Source organism: Lacerta agilis, chromosome 6 (assembly GCF_009819535.1).
Source record: "Lacerta agilis isolate rLacAgi1 chromosome 6, rLacAgi1.pri, whole genome shotgun sequence".
In the NCBI taxonomy this organism is placed as follows: Eukaryota; Metazoa; Chordata; class Lepidosauria; order Squamata; family Lacertidae; genus Lacerta; species Lacerta agilis.
The window spans coordinates 27196333-27216511 of NC_046317.1; the positions used below are offsets into that span (position 1 = coordinate 27196333).

Genomic DNA, 20179 nt, shown 5'->3' on the forward strand with positions numbered 1-20179 from the left:
GAAAACTATGTGCAGGTTATCTTGCAAGCTTGGATAGTTTGGCGAGGGTTTTCTCCTGGTCCTTGCATATAGGAGGTACTGTACGTGTGAACGTTGTGGAAGCGAATCTCAGGACTTTTGTATCCCTTCCACTCACAAGCAGAGCCGTTTATATCAGCCACGGTTTAGTCCTGTAAAAAATGGCTGTGCAAAGCAGGCCTCACAATCTGCCTGCCATTAATAAAAAAATAGAGATGAATCAAAAGGGCAAGGCTTCCTTGTGTAGGTGCTTTAATGTGGAGAGATTGTTCTAGTGAAGGTTCTGCACGAGCAGGATGCACAGTGCGGTCTGTGAGCCTGCCTTGGGGTGTGTTTTGTATTCCGATTTCGGCACCTTTCAGCTTGACTGTAATCTGCAATTTGCAGGAAAGTGGAAAAAAGGACTACTTCTTTCTTTTTCTTTTATAAATGACAGCAGATTGTAGTTATAAAACACATATGTGTGCTGTTCTACAATCTTTCATGTTTGGAGGGCAAAATATCCTTTCTTTTTGCAGAAGGTGGAGATCACAATAGAAAATACAATTGCAAAAATTGTGCAGTGGCCTTTCCCCTTGTGAATCTTAATTCCTATACACTGTACATAAACTTACCTGCTTCCGTGCATCCTGACATCCATCTATATTGGTCTGTTTAAGAAGTGCTAATTTACCGGTACCTTCCCCCCCCTGCCAGCCCCCCCTTTTTTTTGGCTGAATGCCTTCCTAAATAAGTTCCTCTTGAATTCAGAATCTTTAGTTAAATTCATATGCAATTAGCCTTAGAGGCACAGAATGGTCCCTGCAATCATCTTATGCTTATGGTTTCGCATTTTGATGTTGAGTGGAAGCTATTGGTCCAGCGTTTAGTCTATGAACCTCTAACCCTCATTTACACAAGATTGGAATTGATAAGTTAATTGTGCCAAGAACTGAGTCAGTGACTTGTAGTCAACACTGAAATGAATTGAAATGAGGAAGCTAGTGTCTTAAGGCAAAGTGAGTTGATTTCAAGTGAAGGGAGTTTTAATTTATCTTCCCAAGCTCTGCATGTATCCCCAGGGTGGATTCCTGTGGCAAAAGTTCACACGCCGCCGTTAAAGCGCCTTGCTATGCCACTCACAGAACAATCCCATGGATGTTTACTCAGAAGTAAGTCCCACTGAGTTCTTTGGTGCTTGTTCCCAAGTAAGCGGGTTTGGCATTGCAACCTTAGTCCAAGAAACCAGCCCTACAGCCCACAGTTACATTATTAGCTGGGTTGTGAAAAAGAGGTAGAACTACGCTGAATGGCAGAAAAGATTGGATTGAGCTTAGTGACAGAGTGGTACATGTTGAAACACACACAAAAAAGGGGAAGGCAAATTAGAGTTTATACAAGCAGCTCTTTTCTCCCCAGCTTCTCTTATAAGCCAAACACAGCGGAAATAAATTCCCAGTTCAGTTGGTTAGTTTTTAAAAAAATAGTATATAGGGTTTGGGTGCGTTTCCTTCTGTGAAACTGGATGTGGGCACTATTTTAGATGGAAAGACAGCATTGAAACTTTGAAAACAAGCACTGTAGTGCCAGTCTGTAAAATGCAATTAAGGGTAGGTGCAGAAGAGGAGTGGTTCTCCCAGAGGGGCGAGCCACAGCAATACATTCCTGACAGCAGCATCGTCTGCCACCTCCCAGGAGAAAATGGGGTTAGGTAGGGGCTGTGTGAATGCCTTGGCTGAGCCAATGTGGTCCTCGCAGTGGTTCATTCATTCAAGCAGCCCTGACGTCTCCCCTCCCTCTCCCTCCTCTTACTAGTAAGCAGCAGTGCTGCTGCTGTTTGGGGGCTATTGCTGTGGTTCTGTCCCACCAAGAGACCTCCTCCCAGTACCCGAGTAGCAGAAAACAGGAACCGGAAGTATATATTTTGACAGCGGGGTGAGCCCATTTTTCACCTGTGCTTAAAATGATCAGAAAATTAAATGCTAATTAATTGCTTGGTTATCTCATTCCTTCCTCTCTGTGTCAAGCACAGGCTGTTTGCCTTTTTTAAAAACAAAGCAAAGTGCAGCACAGAATTAATTCAACTGAACGTTCATTCCTTGCTTTATTTAAAAACAAACAAACATGCAAATGCAGCCAACAGAAGCATTTCAGGTTTTGTAAAAGTTGTAAACCTGCTCTGGAGACAGAGGGGGAATTGGCCTCATGACATTCCAGGCTTCTCAGTGCTGGGTTTAGCTGCTTTAGGCTGAAAAACAGGAAGAATGGGGTTCCTTTGAAGTCGATCCTTTAAGAAAAAAACCAAACACATCTCAGCAAAACATGGTAAATTGGCTCACCACTCAAATTATGTAAGTCTGGTAGCACCCCTTGTAGGAGTGATTAGTTGTGCAGAAAGTTTTGATACACAATTCAGAGAAATCAAAGTGTACGGAGTTTGTCGAAACCTGTTCATCCTCCTTATGAATATCCTTTTCTCATCCGCAAAAAGTACTTTTGTTATTCTCCTCACAAATGGGTGAGTTAAAATATTCTTCACACACCTAACAAAATTTTGATATGATCTCATTTGTTTCTATTGCAGGCACTTGCCATAACCATGTGTCAAATTTTAAAACCTACCCTTTCATCGTTGTCTTTTCGTCGTTGGTATTTTAAGTATTTATTCCTGGAGGCTTGCTGGCACAACATTTGCCCTCGAGTTTTGGGTTTTTTGTCTGTCTGTTTGTTTTAAAGTATTCCTTAATTTATTTATTTATCTTAATCCTTTTTCCAGGTTTTAGATATTGTGAAAGCGAGCACCCGCTCAGTTCTGCAGCGTGTCTGGGGAGTTTCAGATGTTGAATGTTTACATTTGTACCGACTCCTTAATCGTGTGTTTAATCGCCTGCTATGGAGCCATGGTCAAGGTCTGTGGAACTGCTTCTGCAATTCAGGGTAAGAAGCAATATATTACCTTGTAACTGTCACGGCTTTCCTTAACTTAAAAGCGCCATTATTATTTATTTAATTTTTTCCTCATAGTGAGTTCCTTACTAAATCTTAACTGTTTTCAGAATTTTCTTCCGGTCCTGGAATGGTGATGGGTGGTTTAGAACTTTTGATAAGGATGGATGGGACCTCCTTGAACTCCTCAGCATCTGTGTCCTGTTTGATTTAATGGTCTGAGCTGAGACCGCACAGATTAGGGCAGGGGTCTGCAACCTTTAAGACAAAAAGAGCCACTTGGACCCGTTTCCAAAGGAAAAAACAACAACTGGGAGCCGCAAAACCATTGCGACATTTAAAACAAATATAACGCTGCATATATTGTTTCTTACCTTAATGCAATAATAATAAATAACATATAGGAGCCAATGCAAAGTATAATTAGTAAAAACAACAAGAATAAGTTCTTACTTTTTGCATTGACTCAGGGGCGTACCCAGGTTCAAAACTAGGGGGGGGGGCAAGCCATGGTCGTTCAGGTTGTGACATTTCAGCATGGAAAGGCGAATGAAACCAAAATTTTAGGGAAATTATATATAATTATAGCAGTGCTTTATTACAGTAGTTATTACAATTATTTTCTTGGTTTTTAAAAAAAAATTATTCTAGTTACATGTCTTATACCAGGGGTGGCCAACTCCCAAGAAACTGTGATCTACTTTCAGCAGTGATCTCCCCCCGGTTTTTGGGTTCAGCTCAAAGTTGTTTTGGGGGGGTGTGGTGGGTGGGAGAGAGGGCTTCCCCCTCTAAGATAGGTTGGCAAGCGAACTAAGAAAGAAAGAAAAGGGGGGGATTTGGTTTAGAAAGGGAGAAGGAGGGACACAAAGGGAAAGAGAGAAAGGAAGAGACAGGGTAGAAAACAGATGGGGTGGGAATGGAAAAGTGGGGTGGGAAAATATAAATTGGGGGTGGGGTGGGGTGGGGAGAATATCTATTAAAAATATGTAGTAGTTAAAAAAATAAAAATAAAGGGGGGAAATATTTTTCTTCTTTTTCCTTTTTTTGAAAACAAAAACAAAAGGGGAAGAGAAAAGAAAAAGGGGGGATAGAGGGAGAAAAGGGTAATAATAAAAATGCAAATAGAGTGGCTGCAGCAGCTGTGGGGGTTTTGTTTGTTTTTCGTTTGTTTGTTTGTTTGTTTGTTTTAAAAGTGGGATTTCACCCCTTGGATTAAAAAAGGAGGGGAGGAAGAAAAAGAGAGGGGGGATGGGAGAGCAAGGCAAAAAGCAAAAAAGCAAAAAACAGGTTTGAGGGGGGGGGAGGGAAAAAAAGAAAAGATATTGGGGGGAAAAATTAGTAATAAAAAATATTTTAAAAATAGTTTGGGCCTGTGTCCCTTCGTGGCCCTCTTCAGCCTACCTCTCCCCTCTTTGGCGGTGGTTGCGCGGCGGCTGGGCACCAGGGAAGAGGTTTTACCTTCCCTGGGTGTCCCTCTTCTCTCCTTGGGATGGCGATTAGATGGCAGCGGCAGCGGCTGCGATGGCGGCAATGAGTGTTCCTCTTCCGAGGCCTCCCGTCTTTCCCTTGGGACGGGAGTTGTGGGGGTGGCAGGGGGGGTCAGGGTCTCCCCTTTCCTCCTTTGGCCTCCGGAGCGCCGCGGGGTTGTTAGTCCCGGCCTCTGGGGTTCGTGTGGTGGCAGCAGCAGCTCTGACAGTTCGGGAGCCGGTCCGGTAGCTCCGAAAGCGCTGGCCGCTTTCAGGAGCTCCGCGGCTCCATGGCATGCGCCATTTTGCCTCGCTGGAAGTCCAGCTCAAAGTTGTTGACCTTTTTGGGGGATGAGGAATGCCCCGTTTTTTATGGGTTCAGTTCGCGCAACACACGCAGTGGCCGGCTGCCGGTCGGGAGAGCTCAATTGTTATTTAGATTTTGGGAGGGGGAGAAAGACCGGTAGTTGAGCTTTTTAGGAGAGCTTTTTTTTTTCTTTTAGGCTGCCGATAACCATTTAATTATTATTGAAAGGGCATTGAAAGGGGGCATGCTGGAGCCGCGGCAAAAGTGTCAAAGAGCCGCATGCGGCTCCGGAGCCGCGGGTTGCACACCCCCGGATTAGGGTGTTTTTTTACTGCTTTGCTGCCTTAACTTTTGCAACCAGAATCCCTGCTGCTCTGTCCCTGTGGCAGGCAGAGTAGATGTTGGCTAGGGCAAGAGAGGCATATGTATGTGTGGCTGGACGGGAAAGAAGTGTGGCAGCTCCAGGGGTTGGCATATTTATTTCCCCTGCCTTCTTAGGGATGTGTTGAGGGAATATGCAGGATCCAAATCTTCCTTCAATCCACTTTAGAGCACCAGTGGCAAAGGAAAAGCAACTGTGGAGGACATTATCTTGTGGGAGAGACCGGCCGTGCAACCCTAAGCATGTTTGCACATAAACTCTCTCTGGTAAACATCAGTTCATGCACATATTTATTAAATAGCACTTAATGCCAAAATAGGCAGCCAGAGTTGGGATCTATTGGTCCATGTATCAGACCAATATATTGGGAAATCCATTGGTAAGAATAGAAGAGCAAGCTTCGTAACTTCACTGAGCAAAAACTGGGCCATCCGCTCTTATGTCTGGCCTGTACCAACCAAAGCTTACCCAGTTGGATGCTTCTCCTGAGTATCCAACTCAGCAACAAGGATCCTTGACAGACACATCACATTTAGGCTTGTTTTTTTTTTTATTCCAGTAAAACATTGCTGTTGTTGTTCCCCTTATAAGCTAATATAATGGCTGTCCAATTATATTGTATACTGTATTCCAGTCATGCTTTTGTTTAGCAACTGGCATGATGCTCCATCAGAGACTTCAGGCGGTTGCGCAAACCCTTGATTTCATCTTGCATTTTATGAAAGCAACGTCGACGTGGCATATCTTGTGCTGACGCTAAGGGGTTCTGCCATCGAAGCTTTGAGATGCTCGCCAAACAACTGGCTTGTGGGCTTCTCCCTTCCCCCACACCCGAAAGCTGAAGGTTAACTTACTCATTAGTGTTTTATATTTCCTACCATCTGCTGGTGAAATAGGGTAGGCTCTTTACCGTAAACGGGCAAGGTCGTGCATTATTCCTCTTCCTTCTTCCATGGCTAAATCTCTCCTGTAGAGCAGTAAAGCTTTTAGATTGCCATTTGTGACAGAAAACATGAGGTCATGTCTGTTTCCATGCCAACAGGAGCTCCTGGGAGACGATATTCAGTAGAAGCACAGAAGCGGTGACTGACGATCAGATCCAGTGTTGCCAACGAATAGTAGATCTTTGTAAACAGTGCCTGCTAGTGGTTTACAAATACTCTGCCGATTCCAGAGGGTCCCTCACTGGAGTTTACCCAGACTGGGATGACACAAGGTATACACACTTCCTTTATTTTGGCTTCGTATAATCTAACATTAATTGCAATTCAGGATGGCAAGGATTTGATTATGTTGTTATATGTATTTTTATTTTTATTTTATTTTTTTGCAATCTCAGGTTGGAAAGCACACAAATAATGCATCAACAGATGTTTCAGCCTAGCAGTTGTTTACAGGGCATACTTTCGGGGTTTCTCAAACTTGGGTCTCTGGCTGTTTTTTGGGACTACAATTCCCATCATCCCTGACCACTGGCCCTGCTAGCTAGGGGCAATGGGAGTTGTAGTCCAGAAACAGCTGGAGACCCAAGTTTTGGGGGAAAACCCTGGTTTAGCGTATGGCAATCCACCGCCAAGGAGCTTGCTCATTTCTTCCCTCACGAAAACAGACTGTGGAACAAGAGGCCCATATAAATGGGGTGAGGGATATGCGGCCCTCCCTCAGATGTTGGATTCCCGACTTCCATCACACCCAGCCAGTGATCAGGGAGGGCGGGACTTGATGTCCATAGAGGGCCACAGGTTCCCCACCCCTGATTTTAAACGAATATGTTCTTCTGTGCACTCAACATATCAGCCCTGAAGCATACATAGTGATGGCTTAGAAGCACTAGTATCTGTCTTGCCTGGTCGGAAAGGACCACGAGTCCCAGAGAGCCATTCTAGAACTGCCAGGAACAAGTGTGGGACTCTGCCAGTCAGTCTCCTGTCTACACTTTCTCTTAAGTCATGGAGTGCTTCCACCACATGAGGGAGCCTTCCGATGCAAAACCACTCCAAGCTATGTGAAGTGTGAGTTTGTTTTTCTTTAGCTGGTGCTTCATTTGTGTGTGAGATTGAGGGCCCCTCCAGACATCTTAAAAAAACAACAGCACCCATTATTGTGCATTCAGCATGGTATTCACGAAGGTGTTGGGTTTGTGCCCGCAAAGGGTTTGAGGCGGGCCTACTGCTTTGTTTCCGCTTGGTGCATGTCCCTTGGCTTCCCTGAAGAAACGCTGTAACTTGTGGTTCTTTTGGATGCGGCCTAAGTTTGAAACCGGCAGAAGATGCAAAGCAGGGATAAAGTAGCAACATCATGCATTTCGAAATGACCACGCCATATCACGCTTTGGCTTTAAAAAAATAATAATAATCCCCCAAACAAACTGAGGAGGAGAGGAAGAGCAGCTCCACTAGTAATTCACAGAAAAACCTAGCTTAAAAAGAAACACTCTTATTTGCCTTAAGAAAATATAACAGGTATGAGCACTGGGCTTTTGGGATCAGAATTCCACCATCTTGTAGATGACCTACAAGAGCTGTATGCAACAGCCTCGTAGCTCCTCTTGCACAACAGATTTCCATGAATGCAGGGCCATCTTTAGCAGATGCGGCGCCGGGGTGCAACTATCCTAACAGTGCCCCCAAAGTACCATGGATAGTGTTGGGATGGCCGTAGCTGCGCACTGCCAGCCATCGGGGGGGGGGAACTCTCCCCCATGCCGCTGCGGGAGAGCAATCTGCGCAGAGGCTTGGGAGTGAAGTTGCGCCCCACCCAAGCCTCCGCGGGAGGAGAGTGCAGCTTCCCTCCCAAGCCTCCGCGGGAGGAGAGCGATCCCTGCAGAGGCTTGGGAGGGAAGTTGCGCGTCCGCCTGCCATCTGGTTGGTGGGGCGCAGCTTCCATCCTAAGCCTCTGTGGGGATCGCTCTCCTCCCAAGGAAGTTTGGGAGGGAAGCTGCACGCCCGCCAGCCCTTATGGTTGGCAGGGTGCAGCTGGCGGGCATGCAGGGAAAGGGGAGGCTGCCGGCAAAGCCACACAGCTCCCTCACTGGTTGGGGCGACCCTGAGAGGCCGGCGCCCTGGTGAGATGCGCCACTAAGCCCCATGGGAAAGACGGCTCTGCATGAATGCAACAGAGCTGCCTCTTCCGTCCTTTTCAGCTCCCTAAATGCCCTCAAAATATGCTCCAGAGTGCTGGGGGACCCTCTGTTGCATGGTTGTTGTTTTTTTGAGGGGGTACAGGAGGAGAGGAAATGGAATTCCTGTTGCTCCAAACCTGCTGACGCAGCATTTGTGATAAGACCCAAAGCATTTTAAGTTCTGCTCATTGGATTCCTCTCCTTAACTTCCTATCTACAAAATGCCCCCCCCACCCTTAAGTACTCAGAAACCCGCCCTGTGGAACGCCCTCCCACCAGATGTCAAAGAGAAAAACAACTACCAGACTTTTAGAAGACATCTGAAGGCAGCGCTGTTTAGGGAAGCTTTTAATGTTTAATAGACTATTGTATTTTAATATTCTGTTGGAAGCTGTCAATAGTGGCTGGGGGAAACCCAGCCACATGGGCGGGGTATAAATAATAATAATAATAATAATAATAATAATAATAATAATAATAATAATAATTTCTTCCTGGTAGTTAACCAACCATGCATTTAGTCGCCAGCATTTCCATTGGAAATGAGTTTTAATCGTCACTTGTCGACTCTCAGATCTCAAGCCTGGATTCTAGCGGGGCTGTCAGAGCACACCTCTGCTCTTATTGAAGGGGAAAACAGATAGTCCTCTAGGTGCATTCGCCAAACTGCTTTTCAAGTGGGCATAGGAAAGTATTGTCTACTTTATCTCTCCACCTTCTTTTTTCCATGCACAACAAAACTAAACAAAAGACAAATTTAGGTCTCGCAGATTGTAAACTTGAAATGGCCAAAATCAGATTTGGGTGTGGAAGTGCGTGTCTCATGGACGAATGAGCATTTGGGAAAGGGGCTGTCATTCTTTGGTGCTAGGCATGGTTTGCATAATAAGGTCCTGACATCATCAGTGAAAAGAGAGTGTTGGATTGCTACTGGTTGTTGAAAGAGACAGGACTGGGCTATATGGCTCAGTGGTTTGTCTCTGGATAAGGTTCCTTCTTTTTGTTCATCTAAGGCAAGCATGGTCAAACATGGCCCTACAGATGTTTTGGGACTACAAATCCCATCATCCCTAGCTAACAGGACCGGTGGTCAGGGATTATGGGAATTGTAGTCCCACAACATCTGCAGGGCCAAGTTTGGCCGTGCCTGATCTAAGGGTTTCGAAATGCATGGTTCTTCACATGTAATTCAGGAAGGTTTTTTTGTTTTGTTTTTCTGAACTTCATACTGCCCTACCACTTTGCATAAATTTGACTCCAGTTTAATTTCTTTTTTTCTCAAAAGTTCTATTGATTTTTTTAAAAACACAAACAACACATACAACAAAAAACATTACAACAAAATACACAACAAAAAGATTAATAAAAACAGTTAATTATATCTATCTAACCCTCTTTTATAACATTGTATATTGACTTCCTCACGCCCTCTCCGTCTGCTTTCCTTGTAAATCATCTTTAGTAATTTCTTTACCTTTTTATAATCTAATATTAATATAAAGAACAACTTTCTCTTAATTTTTAACGCCTTAACATTACTTCATCTATAACTACTTCTTATCTAACTTCCATATCTGCTGCCTATCTATTTCTTCCTGATTGTTTTAAATAAAAATCTTAGCATAATTCTTTAAATATACTTTAAATTTATTCCAGTCTTTCTCCACCGTTTCATCCCTCTGGTCTCGGAGTTTCCCGGTCAGTTCAGCAAGCTCCACATATGACTCCAGTTTAATTTCTATCCAACCATCTGTGTTGGTGCAAATGACACATCTGTATACAGGCACAGGGTGAATGTTTTGCTCTGTCCTTGAGTGGCCTCCTCTTAAACCGCTTTGAGGTTTTATTACAGTCCAAGCTGTATACAAAACTTGTGAAAAAATTTGCATAGAAAACATTTCTGCAGTGCCTGAAGAGCTGGCTTTTAAAAATGGCACAGGCTCCCTCCTGCACTGAGTTATGCTTTGCACTGTCATATTAATCCATTTCTGTTATTTCAGCTCATGGGATCATCTAATTTATTCTGCACGGCATCTCCATTCTTGTCCTTATTTATGCATCTTGATCCCTCTCTTCAAAGATGCTTCCTAACTTGGCGCTCTTTGCGGATTACATGAGCCACCCTTGGCCTGCTCCATCTTTAATGCAGCAGAGTTTAGGTTTGCTCCTGAGAAACTCCCCTTTGTCTTTCTTATGCCAAGTGTGGTGCCTTTTTTTTCATTTTTATTTTTAGAATCTCTTTCCTCCAACCCGTTCAGTTCAGCTGAGGGCCATGTTACAAGACACTGCACATAAAGTCAGTAGGCAGTTGTTGTCGCGCAGCATAAATTAACAACGCAGAGTTCTTCATTGAAATAATAAAAGCTTTACTGAGTTAAAGTAAACTTCTTCATAAACAACATGGTTCCAAACAGTTTGATTGAGATTACATACTGACTCTGCTCACAACTGAGGCAGACAGACTCTGACTGAAATCTTACTGAGAACTTACTGAGTACATACTGACTGAAAATGGCTGCTACATTTAAGGAGAATGAGTCACATGCCAGAGTGACAGTTAGCAGTTAGGCCTGAATAACTTTAGTACAGTGGTACCCCGCAAGACGAATGCCTCGCACAAGGAAAAACTCACAAAACGAAAGGGTTTTGCGAGTTTTTAGTTGACTTGCGAGACGAATTCGTCTATGGCCGTGCTTCGCCAGACGAATTCGTCTTGCGCAGTACCACTGTAAGCCGGCACCGGACCGCGCCGCACCGCGTTTTAAAGCTGCAGCGAGCGAACAGCAGCGCTGCTGTTCACCCGCTGCAGCCTTAAAACGCGACGCGACGCGGTCCGGTGCCAGTCGGAAGGGGTGCCGGCCGATCGCGCCCGCCATCTTGGGTCGACTGCGCATGTCCACCCAAGATGGCAGGCGCGATCGGCCAGCACCCCTTCCGACCGGTGCCCCCAGACTTTTTTCCCCATAGGAACACATTAATTAAATTTTAATGCGTTCCTATGGGAAACGGTGCCTTGCAAGACGAAATTTCCGCAAGACGAAAAGTCTTGCGGAACGAATTAATTTTGTCTTGCGAGGCACCACTGTAGGTCCAAATGACTGTGCAGTCCCAGCACTTCCCAGCCTGCTTTGCTGCTTCTGCTCTCATGTGTCTTTGTCACATGACAATTGTAACCACAGCTTCTTAGTAGGTGTGCCTATAATATAGCGTGCACATTTGATGAGTGTACACTTTCAGGTGTATATGCTTTAAATCTGTTCCAGGGTTTCCCCAACCCCCTGAAGCAGATGGGGGCAGTGCAGAGTGTGCACGGGTGGGACGGGGGTGGGATGAGACAAGGGGAGGAAAGTTTTGTTGCACAAACATAAATCCGTGAGCTGACCGGTCGTGTTAGTTGGATACCACCCATTATCTGTGGCGGCTCTTAAGACAGCTGTTTTTGACCATGGGTGGAGTGAATCAACATGGAACTGTAAAAATGCTTCTGCTTTGAAGGGAAGTTCAGCCTTTGACATCTGGAATGCTGGTTAACCAGTGGTTGTGACCTAAAGGGATTGACATGGAGTGTTATGCCTTATGCTGCTTAATACCTTTGCCCAGGCTATTTGGGAGCATTCAGGGCAGCCATTTTAATTCCTGTAGGTAACCGATACCTGCAATTCCTACAGATTGCATCTATTTGCAAAGTTATAAATCCAAAAACCTTTTAAAGGCTGAGCTGGCTGCTTTAGCATTATTCGAGACAATAGGTGTCAGACCTGTTCCTCGGGTATCCGAAGTTTGCTTGCTGTTTTATCGTGTAATTCTTTCCACCAGCATGGAAGTAAATTAATTCCAGCTGGAAAAAAGAGAGAGAAGTATTTGGTAGGGCAGAGAGAACTCTGCTGCGGCAAAACAAAACATGTGTGGTATTAATATGCTATCACAGTAGAGAGGTAATCTAATTTTGATCAGCTGTGACCAAAGATTGTTCTTGCTTTTCATCATTAATGTAAAAGGGAATTATTTTAATGGAAATTATGTGCTCGGATCAAACAGATCAGCCTTACGCACTGTAGCTAACCGTCATCTATTCGCAAAAAGCATGAAGATACCTCTTGTGTTGAACTCCGCCTGCTGAAATCCCACGGAGAGGGTTGTTTCACTCGTAAGGACAGTGTGATTTCTTAAATAAAAAACACCCTCCCTTTTATTTTTCAACTTTTTACAGAGCTCCCCCCACTCACACACACACTTTTGGTGTAACTCAGAATTGCTCCCTAACCCAGTGACATTAGAAAGAATACGGTCTTCCCATTGGCTATTTAATGGTCTTTGAATACACCCTGAGGCAGTAACGCTGCCATTTTACACACTTCGTTGGATTTGATGTGGTAGGAAGGAGACCCTGAACATACACAACGTCCCACTAGAGCGGGGTCTTTGTTTGCATTAAATTCGCGAGAGGCCTTGGGAAGCAATGGCTTGACTTCATCATACAGTCTCACGGCGCTGCACAGTAATTTTTTAGGATTAATCATTGCGACTGTTTCAGAGTGTGCTCACTATTCATTCATCAATAGGGCTCCCATTCCATGATGTAACCCTTTTCTAACAGTGGGCTCTATTTATGTGCGGTGGTGGCAATCAATTCTAGCATAATGCATTGCTCGTCACGCAGCTTCCACTTAGTGTAGGTGTTATTTTTATGTACTTTTGGCGCATTTATCTAATAACTGCCCGTAATTATAGTACATCAGTAATGGGAAATAGATTAAAGGGTGATCATTAGACAATGCGTGATAAATTATTGTTTGTAGAAGTTTATTCAAGTTCTCCTTCTGCTTATTGCCTGCTTTTTAAGCAAATAAATCAGAGTAGTCATTGATGAATGGCAAATTAGCAATTTGCTAAAATCATGATAATGAGGTGGTGGTTATGTCACAACTTCATTAAATAACAGTCCGGTTTAGTCTAATGTACCTAAATGTGTTAATGGTGTTTCTGGCTTGTAGGGCTTTGTGCAGGCATTTGTTTATTTTCATAACGGGAACTGCTTGATCCTTAGTTCTTTGCCCTCACTCGCCCTGATCCTGTCGCTGCTGCAGCAAGATAAAGGGAGACAGAAGCCTGGTTGCCCCTTTATATAAAAATAGAGAAGAGAGTTAAGCATTCCAGTGTGTGACAAAACTGGAGGAATTGTTCTTGAATTGGAGGAGGGATGGATGGGTGGATAGATGGATGGATGGATGGATAGATGATCAATAATAGATATGACTGATGTGGCAGAGGGTGGTTGGTTTTTTAAACTTCATAAAGCAGTACAAAATTTGTGCAGGCATTTGGTACAGATGGAAGTCTTGTGTCTCTTGTCCTAAGTGATGCCGGACACTACACAAGGACAGCCACACTGAGTGCAGTAGCTGGGGTTAAAGATGGTCTTTTCGCAGAAACCATAGTTTGTGGTTTGAGTGCAGGGGTGGAAAGGTGAATTCCATGTGAGAGATATGTGACCTGGAGGGGAGTATATTTTCAGCATTCCCTGTTCAAAAAAAAAAAAAAAAAAAAAGGAGGGGGGGAAAGGTTGTAAGTGCCCGGTGGATTCCTAGAAGCTGCTCCTGTCTTCAAGGTGTTGAAACTGGCAAGTGTGATTAGCATTTCCCAAGTGCAGAAGGGTCCAGAGGAGGCCTTTTCAAGCGGGCAGCACTCATAGCATGGGCACTAACATTCTCATGCTGCCAGGAATGCATCTTTGCAATACTTGGTGAGACTGGCTCTTGCTGCGGAGTACAGGCAGCACCCCACTTCCGGGCCCCCACGTGCCTAAGTGAAATCGCGAAAAGTGGGGAGCACCCTCTAAACGTCCTCTCCGTCACTCTCTCTTCAATCCATACCCAAAAGACTGTATCCAAAAATATCCACAACTAGAATTGAAGCTCTGGGGCCGGCAGGGGGCTGGAGGATGTGTGGGAATTGCATCGGCGACTTCTGCTGCTGCGCTGCCTCGTCATCTGTTAGGTGGGGAGGCTCAGCAGTGTGTGTGTGGGGGGGGGAGAAGCCCCGCTGTGCCTCCGGTCTCTTTGGGGCTTCCTCCCCCTTCACTGACTTCCTCTTAAGGCTCTGGGGAGGGTCTCTTTATGAGGCACAAAGACTCCAAATCTCTTTCCCCATTTCCAGGTTTGGATTGAATTATTTAATCATTTCCTGGTTCCGTGCATATACGTGGTTGCATGCGAGTCACACTTAAGTGTGGAGGATGCCCCTAGATTACAGGTGTGGAATGACTTGGTTCTTCAGGCAGTAAATACATTGCACTACAATGTTGTTGTTGTTTTAAAAAATCTCCCCTTCGATCTCAACTCATCAGTGTCCCATCTCCCACCTTCCCTTCTCCAAAGTGATTAACACTTTGAAGCCTTCACCCATCTCCCAAATTTCCTGACTTATCTCCACTCGGATTTTCTTCTCCATCCTCCTCGACTGAAAAAAGACCTACCTGTTGAGAAGAAGCATGTGGTGGTACATCCCTCTTGGGATTGTACAACTTCAAAGCAGGTGGGAGGAATGCCCACTTGAATGCTCAGCCATATTTGAAATTCCTTATACTTAGGAAATTAGCATAGCGGGGAGAGATTTAACAGCTGAATTCTATATACGGTGGTACCCTGTGTTACGCACGCGATCTGTTCCAGATCGTGCTACGTAACACGGGCGTGCTTAACACGAATGCCTCCCCCCCCCCCAAACCCGGAAGTTTGTGTGTTTTTGTGCTTCTGCACATGCACGAAGTGCGCAGAATGCTTCTGCGCACCCGTGCATCGCACACGCTCTGGGGAGGACTTCCAGGTTGCAGAGGTCCGTAAGTCGAACGTATGCAACATGGAGCGTACGCAACTCGAGGTATGACTGTATGCCTTTTCAGAAGTTAGCTTCATTGACTTATTCCCCAGTAAGTGGGTATAGGGTTGCAGCTGAAGTAAATATCCTCCTGCTAGTCCTCGTGTGTCGAGGGAGGTTTGGGAAACGTTAAAAATCCCTTTCTCTTTCCCTAGATTGGTATAATAGTTTTTAGGTATAATAGTTATCTATAATAGTTACATACACATTGCCCTGTGTTGCTATGTCAGCATGGATACAAAATTTATTATTATTATTATTATTATTATTATTATTATTATTATTATTATTTTCTTTATTATTATAATTGAATGCAAGTTAGATCGACAATATCCATAACCTTGCAATTGCAAATCATAAAAAATGGCCAGCACTTCTTTGAGTTTCAAATGCCTAGTTTTTCAAATGTAAAGCAAAGTTTACATTAAAATGAATGCAGTGCAAAAAATATTTTAAATTATGCAACTTTGTTGAAAAAAGATTTGGTTCTGCTCTATCCTTCAATGATTTCTTCAGCGGTATGAAGGCAATACGGCAAATACAGGATTTGGGGCTCCTCTCAGATAAAGGTAGGCATGCTAGAGCCCTGTTAGGACCATTGGAAGTGTAGCACTTAACTGTACCCTTAAACCCATTGACTCGAGGGCATTTTGTGCTTCCTACAGAAGCAGAATTATATAGTGGCAAGAGCTTTGGTTATGGACCGGGGAGACCTCAGTTTACATCTCCTCTCAGCCCTGAAGCCTACTTGGTATCCTAGATCGTGCCATCAGTAGAGCACGAGACTCTTAATCTCGAAGTCATGGGTTTGAGCCTCACGTTGAGCACAAGAGTCCTGCATTGCAGGGGGTTGGAGTAGTTGACTGTCATGGTCCTTTCGAACTTTATTAAATCGCTACCTTTCATATTCACCTACCTATCCTCCTCATGAGGATAAAATGGGGTTAGGGAGCGTGGGTAGGCCCTATGTATGCCACCCTGAACTCCTTGAAATAGGAAATTGCAGTAGATCATATAGCAGGGAAGGGGGCACACACAGACGAACCACGTTATATACAGGGAGCATGGTATAAATCAGGTATGGATAACATTTGGCCCTCCAGATACTGCTGAACTACCACTTCCAACAGCCTCATCAAACATGCCAGTTGAGGAACATCTGGAGGGCCATTTCCCCCAGGGTAAATATACACTCACTCTGCTCAGTACTGACATCCCATGATTATACAGCAGAACATACAGGCAATCCTCATTTTGCCAGAGGCTCCATTCCGGACATGCCTGAATCGGCCGTTGCCTGTGCTTGCATTCCAGGCCCAGTTCAGTTTCCTAAATAGCCACTGCTGTGCATCAGAACAACATGGGAAACATAAACAGAGCCTATATATTACTGCCTGTTGTCGCATATCCTAGACAAAAGAGCAAGAAGGCGGCCGACACTCCAAAACATTAAGCTCCTATCCTCCCTGTAAGAGCAGCCCAAACATTTCACGCCAGTCCCTTTTCCCCCATTCACTAACTGTCCTGCTTCACTCCCCCAATACCAAAGAAATAGAGCTATTAAATGTAAGTGTATAACAATAACAACAACAACAACATATTATTTATACCCTGCCCATCTGGCTCGGTTTCCCCAGCCACTCTGGGCGGCTTCCAACAGAACACTAAAATGCAATAATCTATTAAACATTAAAAGCCTCCCTAAACAGGGCTGGCTTCAGATGTCTTCTAAATGTCTGGTAGTTGTTTGTCTCTTTGACATCTGGTGGGAGGGCGTTCCACAGGGCTGGTACCACTACCGAGAAGGCCCTCTGCCTGGTTCCCCTGTAACTTGGCTTCTCATAGTAAGGGAACCACCAGAAGGCCCTCGGCACTGGACCTCAGTGTCCGGGCAGAACGATGGGGTTGGAGACGCTCCTTCAGGTATACTGGACCGAGGCCATTTAGGGCTTTAAAGGTCAGCACCAACACTTTAAATTGTGCTTGGATACGTACTGGGAGCCAATGTAGGTCTTTCAAGGCCGGTGTTATGTGGTCTCGGCGGCCGTTCCCAGTCACCAGTCTAGCTGCTGCATTCTGGATTAGTTGTAGTTTCTGGGTCACCTTCAAAGGTAGCCCCACATAGAGCGCATTGCAGTAATCCAAGCGAGAGATAACTAGTGCATGCATCACTCTGGCGAGACAGTCCGCGGGCAGGTAGGGTCTCAGCCTGCGTACCAGATGGAGCTGGTAGACAGTTGCCCTGGATACAGAATTAACCTGTGCCTCCATGGACAGCTGTGAGTCCAAAATGACTCCCAGGCTGCACACCTGGTCCTTCAGGGGCACAGTTACCCCATTCAGGACCAGGGAGTCCTCCACACCTGCCTGCCTCCTGTCCTATAAGTGTATAGTTATATCAGCCTTCCCCAGCCTCCAAATTTTATTAGACTCCAGTTCTCAACATCTCTGATTGTTGGCTGGGGCTGATGGGAATTGTAGTCCAAAGGTTTTGGAGGGCCACCACATTATATGAACATATTTGCTACTCTGGCATGCAAATGCCTCTTGGAGGAGCATTTTGCACGAGGCAAAACTTGTTTCAGTTTCTTATGTTTGGTCCATTGTTTTAAATGCAATCAGGGGGGCGGAGCAGAGAGTAGTGGTAAGAGTAACCTTTGGCCCCCCCAGTTGTGGTTGGACTCCAGCCACTTTAAGCCCCAGCCACAACGGGCATTGATTAGGGAGTTGTACTCCTGCAGCATCTGGAAGGTTAGAGGTTCCCAATCCTAGAGTTGAACATTACTGACCAACATACACATATCCTACAAGAAAACCCTCCTCAAAGAGATGAATCTCCTAAATGGGCAGGCACACCTCTCATAGACAGGGATTTGTTACTGATCAGCTCCTCAATAACACATGTCTCTTTGGGGCAGAAGAAGCATGCTGTCCCTGCATTTGATGTCTACAAAGACTGTAGATGGAGTACGTCTTCACAGTTGAAGACAAGGTGCTCATGTTGCAGAGGCTGCCAAATCAGGGTCACACCAGGGTGGGAAACAGGAAACCAACTTCTGTGTTTTTTTTTTTTTTTTTTAAATAGATGTTTGGATTCTACCCAGCGTCTGCCCACCACACCTCTTCATCTCCACGTGCTTGGATGTGGTACTGTTCTGCCCTTAGATGTGCTTAAAAATCACAGTGCCAGTAACTTAGCACCTTTATTTTAGCCAGCCAATAAATAAAGGTATTATTTTACCGATGTTGCAGGGGTTCTTATAATGAACCAGCACACATCCCTCTACTGTGTTGTGCCCCTGTTCAGCAATTTCATGTTACTGAAATGAATATATTTGTTGAATTCTTGTGCTTTCCTTCCTTTCTTTCAGGTACTCACTGCCAGGGCCTTTGCAGTTCATCATGAAACCCTCCACCGGTTTTGGATGTAGCTCATCTGGAATGACTCGCTCCGTTTTGTTTACACCTAGATACGACCACTCATGAAGCGAAAGGGAATGTTGTTATGTATAATGGGCAATTTATTTTATTTTATTTTCTTCTCAATTTCAAATGTGCGATGGAACTGAACCCAGGCACTGTTATATATTTATTACAGTATATAAAAATGTAGCGCAAAAAAACCTGCTGTAAACACTTAACCTTTCTGGAAATGTAATAAAATGTCTCAAAATGTTTACAGAGAGATACGGACACCCAGATCTTGGTAGGTTTCTTAGCAATTCCTTCCCTACTGTGGAGTCACTATAAGGGTGCGATCCTATACGAAAGATCCACCGGCTTAAGGAGCTTTAGGATCTAGAAGACATCCCCAAATGCTGGTGGAACGCCAAATACACCCTTGGCCAGGCGGACACACCAGCCAAACTCCCCTCATATGTTGGCAGAGCTGATGGAGTGATTTCACTGGCGAAGAAGATGTGGCTAGGGCATGGGCAGCTCAGGGGAATGAGTGCACTCAGCATTATATCATATACTCCTTTAATCCACTGCCACACTCCTTTCGACAGCGCAACACACGTCAGCCACAGACTCAGCACAGTGCGTTTCTCTCTTATTGGCTTTAATGGAAGGTGGACAGTGGAAAACTAGCTGCTCCCATATTGAGAACCATGGCAAAGTATAGCAAGGGGAGCCAACGCAGTACCCTTCATTTTCTAGAAGTCCCAGCCAGTACAGCCCATAATGGTCAAAGGATGGTGAGGGTTCTTGACAACAACACCTGTATTACTTTGGAGTGGAATGTTCAGCAGATGTTGAGCTGAATTCGGAACCCCTGTGAGAGGAGCACATTCTACCCTGCATACAATCACAGGGAGACTCTGGGTCTAGGAGCATCGGAAAGCTAATGTTTATTTTTGGGGATTCGTGTTGGTAGGAAAGCTCTGACTAAGGTGGAGATGCACTGAGCCAACAGGAGAGAGAGAGAGAGAGAGAGCTCCAAGTACACCTGCTCTAAGAGGAGGCATGGAGACAAAGAAGGAAGGTAGGATGTGACATCAGCAAACCTAAGATTATCCGCCTAACACTGAAGGAAGATTAACACGTCAGCACAAGGTGGACAGTCTAGGAAGCTTTCCTCTCTATCTACCCTTTCTCATGTAGGTACATCAGCCTACAGTGGAAGCTGAGCTGCACCCTGACACTTCCTACAATCCAGAGAGTGCCATGTTGACAAGCTCTGGATTCCTAGATTAGGTGTAACTCCGCATCCAATCGCAGCACAGCACCGCCAGCCTATCGACCGGACCTAGGAAGCCCACAATTCAAACGATAGCTCTCTGGCCTCAAGTCATGCATAGTTAACATCCCAAAATGGGGAGCTTTGTTGAGGGGAAACAGACACTTCACCCGCAAAGGGAACACTTGGCAAACAGCCTGTCCCCAGAGCACTCGTAGGGCGCTGAGCGCCTTGCTAGCTCTTCTCTGCTTTGAGCCCTGATAGGTAACTCGCCTTGGGGCACCGGACGCAAACACCAAACTCCACTCTGCTCCTTGGGACAGAGCTGCTCACGCAGGCAAACTAGGGAAGGGGGAGCACATGATGCAAACTGTAACTGCTGCGACTGCCCCCATAAACTTTT

The 20179-nt window shown here is 45.0% G+C and overlaps 1 protein-coding gene across 4 annotated transcripts in view; it reads left to right on the forward strand.

Annotated features, from left to right (window-relative positions):
* Positions 1-18665, forward strand: part of TTLL7 (tubulin tyrosine ligase like 7) — an 81732-nt gene extending 63067 nt beyond the window's left edge. For all 4 annotated transcript variants that reach the window (XM_033151711.1, XM_033151713.1, XM_033151712.1 and 1 more), the window contains 3 exons: positions 2774-2934; positions 6141-6314; positions 18467-18665. In XM_033151711.1, the coding sequence (XP_033007602.1) occupies positions 2774-2934; positions 6141-6314; positions 18467-18581 (450 nt within the window). In that variant the 3' untranslated portion in view covers positions 18582-18665. The remainder of the gene's footprint in view (positions 1-2773; positions 2935-6140; positions 6315-18466) is intronic.
* The last annotated feature ends 1514 nt before the right edge of the window (positions 18666-20179 follow it).